This window comes from Gymnoscopelus braueri (assembly GCF_963280865.1).
Source record: "Gymnoscopelus braueri genome assembly, chromosome: 10".
NCBI classification, from domain to species: domain Eukaryota; kingdom Metazoa; phylum Chordata; class Actinopteri; order Myctophiformes; family Myctophidae; genus Gymnoscopelus; species Gymnoscopelus braueri.
Window position 1 is genome coordinate 8,345,562 of NC_137611.1, and position 13,817 is coordinate 8,359,378.

At 37.7% G+C, this 13,817-nt stretch overlaps 1 protein-coding gene across 1 annotated transcript in view; it reads left to right on the forward strand.

Moving 5' to 3' along the window:
- The window catches only part of LOC308092856 (interferon-gamma-inducible GTPase 10-like), a gene marked incomplete at both ends in the record, with an annotated part of 44,017 nt that extends 31,357 nt beyond the window's left edge, over window positions 1–12,660 (forward strand). Inside the window, 2 exons of the mRNA XM_080438954.1 lie at window positions 10,986–11,410; window positions 12,553–12,660. Coding sequence (XP_080295080.1) covers window positions 10,986–11,410; window positions 12,553–12,660 — 533 coding nt within the window. The remainder of the gene's footprint in view (window positions 1–10,985; window positions 11,411–12,552) is intronic.
- Between the last annotated feature and the right edge of the window lie 1,157 nt (window positions 12,661–13,817).

Here is a 13,817-nt window from a genome sequence, read left to right on the forward strand (position 1 = left end):
TCACATATCCCGTCACAGATTGAGAGACATGTACTGCTCCTAGCCCTGCACAACATTACCATGAAGATCCACCAGAAGAAGAAGAAAGCTCTGAAGGCAGACATCTGGAAGGTGGCATTGCTGTCTGGTTTTGTGGCTACAGTGCCATGGTCAGGCCTCTCATTCTCTTTTTTTTTTTATCCCGCGATTTTGTAACCCTATTTTTTACACCCAGTGCCAATTGTCTATGTAATCCTGGGCACTACCTTCCCTCTGCCAACCTAGGGAGACCAGGGCCGAGCTCATGCCTCCTTCAATGCATGAGAGCCAACTGACCTTCTTTTCACCTGACAGGGGAGAGTTTCCCTGGTTGGACGTAGCGCGTGGAAGGAACACGTTATTCCAACCAGTTCCCTTCCCCTCCATCAGGCGCCCCGGCTGGCCAGGGGGAGGCAGTATAGTGACCAGGATTACTGCATGTTTTTGTGAGGGTACCTACCCTAGGAGACACGTGGAGAACATGCAAACTCCACACAGAACCGTGTGGAGTGAGAGGCCTCTCATTCTCTGTGGATGCGAGCATTTTGTTGAAGGAGATAAAGAAGTATTATACGGTTTTCGGCCTTAATGATGAGAGCCTGCAGAAACTTGCAAAGATATCAGATGTGTCAGTGGAGGAGCTGAAGGCGGAAATGAAATACACAGGACATGTGAAGTTTACTCTCGAATGGGTTATAGCACAACTTAGTACCACTGCACGTGTTTTGGGAGGTACTGCTGAGTTTCTACTCAGCCTGATCCCTATCATAGGTTCCGCTATAGTAGGGGGATTGTCCTTTGCATCCACACGCTATTTGTTGAACAAATGTCTGGACGAGCTGACAACTGATGCCCACAATGTTCTGATGAAGGCTGCAATGCCTACCGCATTGTGAAAATGCTGTCTGTCAGTGAGAAAAACAAACGTAGATAGATTGATCTGAATAATCAACAATTGTAAATGCAAAAATAAAGCTTGTTGTTCATGATCATAACAACATGAACAACAGGAAAACGCAAATGATGAAAAGCACATTAATTGTTTGTTTATTCGGTAGGAGCTTTAATAACCTTGAAATACATACTTTTTAAATATATTATTAGGTGCATGGTAAGAGTCTGTCACCACATTATCACTTTTTTACATTTAGTTAATCAGGTGGTCCCATTGAGATGAAAACAACTTTTCCAAGAGAGACCTGGGCCAAGACAGCAGTAAAATACAAAGCTTTCAACTAAATACAATACATAAACACAGGATCATACTTGCAACAGGGGCACACCAATATATGATTCTTTCTAACTAAATTCAAAAGTCATTTTATTATGTTTCTTTTGCTCAATGTTTTTTGAGTGAATATTTGGTTGTGCATTGATGGTCCATTGTGGAACCTTGGGCCGTCAACCGTTACTTTATAGAGTGTGGAGCACTGAGGTAGTGCTCTAGTCAGAAGGCAGGCCTTGATAGCCACAGCTTTGATATACTGAATGTAATAGATATGAACTTCAGAATTCTCCAGGCGCTCAACTGAACGCTTGTTTGCATGCAGACTTTGATGTGGAGCGAATTGCCTTCGTGATATCAGGTCGTATTGTTTAAATATCATTAATTTGCTGTTCTTTTATTCACATATTATAGAGGGAATCTCTCTTGTTTGTCAATAAAGATGCCTTGCTCAGATGAACGGTAATTTCTGTGTATGTCGTCTATAAACTGGACTTTAGGGTTTTATTGAACCAAGAGTGACAGGACTGCCACGGCACATCAGCATATAGTATGTTGTTGTAAATGAGATAAATTGGAAAATGTATAGATTTACTGGTAAAAGTGTAAACTGAGGAATTATTTCAGAAGGAGAAATCTGGTCGAGTCGGGATGGAGGAGTGCTCGTTTTGTTTAACTCAACATCCTGTACTTTAAACAGGTGATGACTATTATGTCCACCACCACAGCTCACCAACTCAGACTGTGGATGGCTGCTCAGTGTGGGCACTCGCTCACCTGGTGGCTCACTCAGGCATTACATGCCTCATGATCATCAAGGCCTCACTGTCAGCAATCGTACCTTCTTTTCAAGTGATGTAAAAAGTCATAACAGTAATAGACTTCATACATATCCAGTCATAATTCAGTCGAAAGTGAAAACGAGCACTCGCCCTCTCTCCTTAAATACTGCTTGATTCTATTATCTTGATGTGACAGTTATACTGTATCTATTATGTCTTTAAACAATTTACAATTTAGGCATTTAGCAGACACTCTTAATCCAGAGCGATTTACAGTAAGCAAGGAGAACACAAGATAATACATCAAATGCATACTGTAGGAATAGTAATCTAATAATAGAGAAATACATAAGTAAACCAATAATCTAATATTAACTAATACATATAAACCAAGAACCTATCAGCCTGTACATTGAAACTATACACACTATAGGATGCCAGGTCAACAATGACCTGGCATCTATAACATGCTATCTAAGTTACAACAGGACCAATATGGTGGAAATCTATTTTATTCAACTTTTGTTTATATCTGGGTGTTATTGTAATGATGACAAAATGTTTATCCCTTTTTCTGTTGACAATAAATAAAATTCTATCCAAAAAGAAATGTGAGTTCTCATTTATCACAGTAAAAGGCATAATTTCCTTGGACTAAAATCCTTCAGTTGTTCAGGTCAGAAATAATGTTGTCAGTTATTAGCCATCAGGCCAAAAGGCATCAAGTCTCAGGTCTCCTACCGAACAACGATGGACAAAATGTCCTCACATGTAATAGTATCTAACACAAGACTGCTGTTAATAAAGTATTCATAAACTTAAAGTCTAATGCCTCACACACACTGCATGTGTCATCAAAGTCATCAGTCATCAGATCACTTTGCCCACTACACAACATTCTCAATCTGTGACGGGATCACATATTACAAGATTTCACCAGGCCACAATAATACAAAGGCAATATACTGTATATCTACTATTCGAAAAAGCAGATCGACAAGCCCATCAACAACTTGTAGATTGGCTATTTTCTAAAACATCTTTAGTGATATTGTGATAGTAATCATTACTATAGAGTGTTTGTTCAGTAACAGGGATCTCCCCGTCTCTCGAGCTCTTTAATACAAATGAAATACATTTTCAGCTCGGGATACCAATTCTATCCAATCAGGGGAGAGAACTCACACAGGATAAAGAATAAACAAGTGATAACTCAAAGGAATGAGCAGACACAATTGGAACTGGATCACTACAACATTGAAACAGATAAATCCTGATTGGCTGATATTTTTTGACCCACCTGAAACTAAATGTTCTCTTTATTAAAGAGACATGGAGACCCCTGTTACTGAACTGAACAAACAATCTATAGCAATGATTACTATGAAACTATAGTGCTTTAACCTTTTTAACACAAAACGTGTTGTTTTAACCAAAAAATATCACTAATACCCAACCTTTAATGTGGGGGTTCTTGACAGTTTGAATACGCTTGTATGTATTACTGCTGGAGCTGAAGGTGTATCTTGACAGTGTCAAAGCAGAATGATTAGATTTTTTCCACAATGAAATCTGTATAGGAGAATCACTGATTTACCACTATGTGAATAATCTATCCTAAACTCTCATCCCTCCATTCTTTATCCAATCTTTATCCGCTCCCTCAGGTCTGGTGATGCCAACCTCCTGGTGGTCCCCAAGACAAAGAAACTAACCTGGGGTGACAGGGCTTTCTCAGTTGCTGCCCCCTCCCTATAAAACTCACTCCCAGCTCACATCAAAGCTGACCCCCACCCTCACCATGTTTAAAACCACACTCAAAACCCACCTTTTAAGATTCACATTCCCTACCTAAATCAAATCCCCCTTCTCTACCTGTTTGTTTGTTTTGAACCTTTTTATTAAATAGGCTTTCACTATTTTGAATTAAAAAAAAATCATAATAATCAAATGGACATAATAGGGTCTCTGCCCGATAGCAACGATATTAAAAAACGGCCTTAAAAACTCACCTTTCGGGAGGCAAAAAGAGGAGGTAGTACCACTTTCCCGTTAGACGACCCCCCCCCCCCCCCATTTTTTGTACATATGTGTTTTTTTTTTCTTTTTTTTTCTTTATGCATCTTTGTTTTGTTTGTACATATAGTTATTTTCAGTGTATTTTGTGTTGATATTTGAACTGTTTGGTTGCTACTATATATGTCTATGAACTGAATATCAAGGACCTCAATGGAAACAAGACCGCAAGGACTTTTTTGGACGGACCTTTTAGACAAAGTATTATAAATGTAATTGTGATGTTTACATTTTTTGCCTAATAAAATATTCAATCAATCAATCAATACAGTATATATACATATAGTTGTTAAAACACAGAACACAATCAATAGGTGGTAAGGCAGAATGTGACAGGTCTGCAGTGGATATCAGACGTGGGCTGGATGAAATCTCATTTACTCGTTTTATGCCTCACCTCAGAGTCCTGAGTCTGGCCATCCGTCGTGGAGAGATAGCAGATCTCAAAGACTTCTTGTTAAAAATACATCCTGACAATGACCCTGACAACAGACATGACAATACATACCTCTGTATTTAAGCTGCTGATTCAAACTGACACAGGGTTTTTAAATATTCACAAGGTATTATATTTATTGTGAAGTCTTCATGGTGTTTCTTCAGGTAAATTTGCACCCCTTCCGTCAGAGTGGCTGGATGCTGGTGGATGGGTGTGTACTAAGAGGACAAGAGGACATAGGAACAGCAGAAACCACCCTGTTGGAAGTGTCTGACCTCAGGCCAGAGTATAATACTGTTTATTACACAGCTTGGATGAATGCTTGATTCTGATCGGTAAATTATTATTATTTCTTGATAATGACCGATGAGCTCTATAACGGACCGCTGTCTAATCAAAGGCTCAGAACACCTGCTCATGTCAACCTGCGCTGCTTGGTTTTATGCTTTATCCAACATGACAGCCATGTAAACAAACAAACAATGTCATTTACAAATAAACGTTGCTCTCAAATATGTTTTTGAAAACATTTGAAGTGAGAAGTGGGCTCCCGGAGAGACAACAAACTTTCTCTTTGGGTCTCCAGCTCAAAAGTTCGGGAACCACCACACAAACTGACTGAGCCACCAGGCACCATCAACCACGCAGTTTTTTTTAACAAAATAATTTCATAAATAAAAGCAAAAAAATAAAACTCACATGTAGCCAGTCAGGAAATGTCCCTCCTAGGCTACTGTGGAGATAGACATGCCACAGCCCCTCCCACTTCCTGTTTTCCAAATTGTTTGGTTCACTATAAAATCCACACTGTGCAGTCGCTTCTCCCTCTTCGATCCCTGTTGTAGCAGGTTGCCTCTGCTCGGTGCATATTGTAGATAATAGGTGAAAGTACATACTATGTTTTACCTGCTTGAGGCTGACCCTTTGTTTGTCACACTTTAGGCCCTGCTCCATAGTGACTCTGCTCTCCTGTGTTGTGCCTTCCACATGGGTTGTGTTCAATAGTCAGACAGAGGTAATTGTCAATATTTTGTTTGTATATAGTAGATCTGTTTTACAGTGTATTGTGTATCATTTGTTTCTTTTGTAGACACTGACTGCCACTGCTGTTTTGTTATGTTTGGGTTTTGTTTTATAATTATTTCAGTTATTTTACTATTTCCCCCAAGAACTATTTAAGCTCTTATATTAATACTGTTTTTATACTCAATTACTGTGAATAATAACCTTTTCTTCTCTGTTTCCGAGTGCTACAGGATTGGTGGAGCAAGTGGCCCTCTGGACGGGTTAGGTGGCTAGGCTCACAGCGGTGCCCCCCCCCCCCTTATTGGAATTTTGCACTCAACCTCCTTTGCATGCTTTTGCTTTAATGTATTGAATGCCTTAGCTTCTCATCTTAGGGTGTGTAGGACACCTAGTCGTGCTAGGCCATAATTACCCTCCCTTCCTTGTGGCTACAGCCTACCATCCTGTGGTACTCCCTTTTCCCTTTTCTTATTGCAGTTTTTAGTAGTGTATCAAGTATAGATTATATAGTGTCTATTTTTAAATGATCTTTAAACCATTCTATACAATAAAGTACTTTTAATTATTGATGAATTGTTGAATAAAAACTATTGTAATCTTGGGGGGAAATCCTTGTCGCAGTCCAATTTATTGTCACATGTGTATTAAGAATCTGTTCAGTTTTTAGTATTTAAAGTGTCTGTATAAATTAAAACTTCTAAACCAAACCCGGGCCACGGCCCGGTTACATTCTGGCGTAGTCGGCAGTGACACAGGGACTGTTAGATGGGCTTATGTGACAAGGATTTATACATTTTTATTTAGTACATTTTTTTTTGGTGGGATTAAAACAACAGCAGTGTGCACATCGAAGAACTGGATGAGCCCCAGTGCTTCCTTACATTATCCCTCCCAACCAAGTTGAAGTGCTCCCATTAACCGTGCTGCATTGACTCTTCCTCGTTCATGCCATGGCCGGTGAACTTCAAGATTACATTGCTGGCTTACTATACTTAAAGGCTATACTTAAAATAATCACACAACTTGTCTTTACTTGAATTACTTTATTTATAGCATGAAAATTAAAACCACCTTAAACAGTGAAGTATCTCCCAGACCGTCATATATGCTAAAATTGATATACAAAGGTTTTTACATAGAGTCATTTCATTCAGAATAACAGCATCCGAAGTGATTGACTTGGAACTTAACCAGCAACTGTTTCTCTGAATTGAAGTGCTTTCTTCAATAAGACACATTCCTCCAAACATCAAAGGATTAGATAGACAATGGACAAAGTTAAACACTCAACAGCTGTGATGTAATCTGATGTTCGTAGCATAAATTACTGTAGGCCACGAACTGATCTAATCATTAGATTTGAACACGGAGCAATTTTTCTTTATAGTATAAACATCCTGGTAAAGATGTTTACAGTAGGTAATAAAAACAGGTTCTCAGTGATTAGGTCTTGGGATCTGTTTGATTAAAGAGGAAGCCTCTCTAGATAGAAAACAGTCAGATTGAAGAGATTATGATGTTCCTTAAAATTCTTGTTTGTTAACTGTTGTATATTTATATAAATGTATTTTTACACTCCTTTTAAAGCTCAGGACATACTGAACACGAATTATTAAAGAATATTCCATTTTAGGTTGTAGTTTGGCCACAGGAACATAAACTGTAGTGTCAGAAGTTACCTTCATGCAAATGTGTGTGATAAGCCTAGCAAGACTCGCTGTGCGCTCGGCCGGAGCGGATCAGCTCCACTTTTTGTGAATACTCCTGAAGTTAATAAAATAAAAGACTTGGAGAATAATATCCATCGGATCATCTCGTTCCTTCTGTGCTGCACTTGTGTGTGTACACAAACGGTTCAAAGGTATGCAAAGTCTGTGTGTGTTGTACTACGTTTTTGGATACACCGACTTATTTGTGTATCCCAAAGGTCAAATTAGCCATTTTGGGGGATAAACAATTACCTCAAAAACAGATATACATTAGTGTAATATCACTTATACAGTATGCCAATATCTCATTGGGCTGATCAGTTGAAACACTTTTAAACCCATAATTTTGTCCCCATAGTTACTGCACTTTGGCTTTGTAGGGCAGTGTTGTTCATTGATATTTCCAAGCAAAGATTGACTTCTCAGGAATGAAAAATTGCCTTTACGTCAGAATTTGTTCTGACACCGACCCTGGCCTTACATGAAGGAAAACATTTGGAATGGTCATGAGAGCTGATTTTATTTTTAAGCTCTAACGTTACCTGAAGGCACCCTGACCTACACAGTAAATAATAAGCAGTGAAGCTTTTGCATAATTTTATAATATGTAATAATACAATATCACGTATCACTTAGTGATCAATTTGAACTGGACAGACGTGATCACTATGTGCTTTTTCCACTGTATTGTTTGTGGAAACCAGTAGAAACAGCCCTAGATGCTTAAGGCTGTAGGGGGTGGAACCATGAAGGACTGCCCCTCCAGTATGTAAGGAGAAGTGAGACTGGTACCACTCCAAAAACCTAAAGCAAGCCTCAGAGTTGTTTTCTAGCACATCTTGACTTAACAGAATAACATTGAACCAATCTTCTGTCTCCAGTCTGGTTGCACCTCCACAAGGGCAAAAACGGCAACAATTATTTGCCTTCCATCTATTCCTTTTCGTTCTTTATTATTCAATATAGTTTCTTCTTCCTTTTCTTTTTTTTTCTCCACTATTATTATTGTCAAGATGGCTGAAGAAGCCTTTTGCGTGATTGATGAGGATGAAGTACAAGCCTTGACAGACGCCCTGCTGGGGAATCAGTCCATGGCCTCAGCAGTGGGCAAGATTCAGGATTACTTAACACAGCTGGACAATGTGCAGCTGAACATCGCTGTCACAGGGGAGTCAGGCTCTGGAAAGTCAACATTCGTCAATGCCTTCCGAGGTTTGGGGGATGAAGGGCCCAACTCTGCCCCAACTGGCGTTGTGGAGACCACCAAAGAGACGAAAGGATATCCCTGCCCTAAATACCCAAATGTCACATTGTGGGATCTCCCTGGTATTGGTTCAGATGAATTCAAAGCAGAAGAATACCTTGTTGATGTTGAATTTAAACGCTATGATTTCTTCATCATTGTCGCATCGGGACGCTTCAGAGAATGTCATGTTCTGCTGGCCAGTGAGATTCAGAAAATGAAAAAGAACTTCTACTTTTTACGCAATAAGATTGATAACAACATTGCGGCTGAGAAGAGAAAGAAAACATTCACCGTGGAAAAGACACTGGAAGCCATCCGACAAGAATGCATCAAAGGTTTGACTGTTTAACTCTTGTTCTCTTAAATTACACTAGCACAAGTACTCTTATTTACTACTCTTACTTTTCATTTTCATTTTCATTTCATTTCAAATATCAATTAAAAATATAGTGCTCTTCCACACTTCGCAGGTGTAGAGGAACACTATTTATGCGAGAATGATTACAAGAGCATATTGTGATCAAATCACTATCAGATCACAACTTGTTGGGCATTATATGTATATTTATAATTTGCCAAAAATAAAAACTCACTTTTAGAAGTATAGAAAATGTAGTTATTAATCTATTTTAAGGTGCCACTTTACTTTAGCCCTAATTTATACTTTGGCTATTTTAAAATAGCTGATGTAAAAGCTCATAATGGAAAGCAATTCAACTTGTGAGCCCAAAATAGATATGCCAGGGTTAATATATTCAGATTTGTTTTCTTTGTTCCATTTCTATTTTTTTTTTAAATATAATTGTAATCTCCACAGATTTCAACTAAACACACAGGAGTAAAATTAAGGAACATCGTTCTGATCATATTATTATTATTATTATTATTATTATTATTATTATTACCCTTATTATTATTATTATTATTATTATTATTATTATTATTATTATTATTATTATTATTATTATTATTATTATTATACATTTTTCACAATTCTCCTGAATGAGTTTTAACCACTTAAAATTATATTCTTCATTGACCGGTGTCAATGCAGTATATCCTTAGCTTTTCCCTACACCAGACTTCAATAAAGTGAGTGAAGGGCCACACATTGTACAATTGAATTGAAACTTGAAACTCATAGTGCTGAATTATGTTAAAACTGCATAAATTTGGTAGACATGCCAGACTACTTTACAATTAGGTCCTTTCTCAACAAGATTTTTTAGTTACATAATGTTTTTTTGTTTTTTTTTTACAGCTGTACTGTACTGTAGCCTGGTGTAGGCCTACTCTGACCAGGTTGCAATGAGGTTACAATGAAGAGATTACTTAAATAAAACAATCCACATCAATGCCGTATCAATTATTAAATAAATGTATACAGTATCTTATCTTATCTGATATGCACCACTCCATAGGTCACTGATACAACACATTGTAGGCATATTATGTTATAAATAAGGTAGACTGTTTCACTGTTACATTATAAACATAAAACATTTGAGTAAATGCGGATGGAGGAATGCAGGTATATATGTACTCAAATGGTAAATATGAATTACTATTAATTGGAGTCGAGTTAAATTAATTTGTCTCAAAATCATTAAAATATGGCAGCCGGATGTTGAAAATGTTAATAAAGAAAACTAAGATCTCATGCAATCTCAAATTAAGAGTTTTTATAGCCTATTATTTGATTTAGAGATTAGGCTTCTTTTGGTTTGTCCAACTAATATCCCACATCAAATGAGAGCCTCATGTTTCTCATAAGAGTGTCATAATAACCAGAGAACTGAACGAGCTACAAAGATGGGAAATTGTTTTTCAGTAATATTTTTAAGTCAGACCCGTATGCCTCCATCAATTTGAAAGAAAACAAAAATAATCATTGGAGGCCAAAGCATTTTTATAGTTTTGTCCCAATTTGATGGAAAGTATTATCAATGATAAAAGGTTGTCATTCAATTCATGAATTACTATTAACTAGACCATACCCGTGGGGGGATATGCGCACATTCTTTGGCAACCCGGGAGCCAGCGAAAACAAAAACGCTAATAAACAGCTGACTTATTAGCATACTGTAAATTAGAGTACAACCATTTTGAATCATCGAGATATCAGATATGTAATATGCTATTTTTGATTGTTGCTACACTCAAAATATCAAATAACAAGTGTGAACCCAATTGTAATTCAAAATAAGAATGATACTGACTTAATGCTGTTCTTGTTTTGTTTTTTTATTGCTTAGCTTTCCTTGCTGCTACACTTAAAATATCAAATAACAAATGTGAACCCATCAAATCATATATTGTATCGTTATTGAGATATTTGCCATGAATATTGAGATATGAACTTTTGTAAAGGGGCCCTAAAATTCAATAGTAGTCTTGTAAATGTATTGAGTAATATACATCAACTGTTAATTTAAAAATAATTTGGTTTAATTTGATTTTTTAGGGCTTGAAAAAAACAATGTAGCAGCTCCTGATGTCTTTCTGATCTCCTGCTTTGAGCTTGGTCACTACGACTTCAACCTGCTTCATGACGCCATAGAAAAGGAGCTCCCTAAGCAGAAGAGACATGTACTGCTCCTAACCCTGCCCAACATTACCATGAAGATCCACGAGAAGAAGAAAACAGCCCTGCAGGCAGACATCTGGAAGGTGGCTTTGCTGTCTGGCATTGTGGCTACAGTGCCAGTTCCAGGCCTCCCATTCACTGTGGATGTCGGCATTTTGCTGAAGGAGATAAAGAAGTATTATACAGCTTTCGGCCTTGATGATGAGAGCCTGCAGAAACTTGCAGAGATATCAACTGTGTCAGTGGAGGAGCTGAAGGCTGTAATGAAATACACACAACACATGAAGTTTACTATCAAATCGGTTATAGCACAACTTATTACCACCACAAGTTTTGAAGTTGTGCAATGTTATGCTGAGTACTATATATTCAGCCTAGTCCCTATCATAGGTTCCAGTATGTCCTTTGCCACCACACACTATTTGTTGAAAAAATATCTTGAGGAGCTGGCAACTGATGCCAAAAATGTTCTGATGAAGGCATTGTCAGTGTGAAAATGCTGGCTGTCAGTGAGAAAAACAAATGTAGATAGATTGATCTGAATAATCATCACTTGTAAATGCATGATTGTATGAACAACAGGAAACGCTATGATGAAAACCCCATTAATTGTTTGTTTATTCAGTTAGGAGGAGCTTTAATAACCAGTTAAAATACATATTATTCGGTGCATGGTAAGAGTCTGTCACCACTTTATCACTTTTTTTATTTAGTTAATGAGGTGGTCCCATTGAGATGAAAACATATTGTCCAAGAGAGACCTGGAACAAGACAGCAGTAAAATACAAAGCTTTCAACTAAATGTAATACATAAACACAGGATAATACTTGCAACAGGGGCACACCAATCATACACATGATTCTTACTAAATTCAGAAGTCATTTTATCATGTTTCTTTTGCTTAATGTTTTTTGTAAAGCACATTTAATTGAATTTCTGCAATATGCTATACATATGTCTTGTCTTGTCTTGTCTTGCCTTGCCTTGCCTTGCCTTGCCTTGAAGGGATAAAGAATATCACTTTTTCAGGAGAGGCTTGAGAGACCTTTACCAAGAGATCAACAAGATGCAAAGTTTTGACAAAATGTGATACTCAGAACAATACTGTAACACTGTAATAACAGGAACTTTAAATCACCTACACTTGTTGTAGCTTGACTAACTTGACAGGCCAAAATAGGTACTGTACAGACTTGAGTGTACAATGAGTGTATATTTTGATTGTGCATAGTATGTTGTTGTAAATTAGATAAATTGAAACATTTATAGATTTACTGGTAAAAGTGTAAATCTGTGGCGCAGGAAATCTACATGATTCCCAGCGTATGTACCGTATAGATGTATCAGCGGACTGAGAAATTATTTCAGAGGGAGAAATCTGGTCTTGTGGGGATGGAGGAGTGTTCGTTTTGTTTAACTCAACATCCTGTAATCTTTAAACAGGTGATGAATATTCTGTCCACCACGGCTCACCAACTCAGACTGTGGATGGCTGCTCAGTGTGGGTACTCACTCACCTGGTGGCTCACTCAGGCATTACATGCCTCATGAACATGAAGGCCTCACTGTCAGCACTCGTACCCTCTTTTCAAGTGATGTAAAAAGTCATAAGACTTCATACATATCCAGTCATAATTCAGTTGAAAGTGAAAAAAACAGCACTCGCCCTCTCTCCAACCCATCCAATCTAGCACTAACTGCCACCTGGGAAATTGACTGATTGGTGCTGATGGGCCAATAGGCCTTGTAATGGCCACAGCCATCCAGAACAGACTGATATGTGTCTTTGTCTTCTATCTATTGCTAAAATACTGTTGACTCTAGTTTGTGACGATTATACTGTATATTACTGCACTAATCAATAATATGTCTGCAGGACAATATGGTGGACATCTATTGTAATGATGACAAAATGTTTATCCCCTTTTCTGTTGATAATCAATAAAATTCTCTCCAAAAAGAAATGTGAGTTCTCATTTCTCACAGTAAAAGGCATCTGTCCTTGGACTAATAGCCTTCAGTTGTTCAGTTCAGAAATAATGTTGTCAGTTATTAGCCCATCAGGCCAAAAGGCATCAAGTCTCAGGTCTCCTACCGAACAACGATGGAGAAATGTCCTCACATGTAATAGTATCTAACACAAAACTGCTGTTAATAAAGTATTCATAAACTTAAAGTCTAATGCTTCACACACACTGCATGTGTCATCATCAGTCATCAGATAACTGTGCCCACTACACAACACTCTCAATCTGTGACGGAATCACATATTACAAAATTTCACCAGGCCACGATATACAAAGGCAATATACAGTACTGTATATCTACTATTTGAAAGAGCCGATCGACAAGCCCATCAACAACTTGTAGATTGGCTATTTTCCAAAACATATTTAGTGATATTGTGATAGTAATCATTACTATAGAGTGTTCAGTAACAGGGATCTCCCCGTCTCTCGAGCTCTTTAATACAAATGAAATACATTTTCAGCTCGGGATACCAATTCTATCCAATCAGGAGAGAGAACTCACACAGGATATAGAATAAACAAGTGAAATTTGAAGTGATAACTCAAAGGAATGAGCAGACACAATTGGAACTGGATCACTACAACATTGAAACAGATAAATCCTGATTGGTTGACATTTTTCCACCCACCTGAAAATAAATGTTAAGAAGGCCTTTGTCAGAGGACCTGAGGGATCTC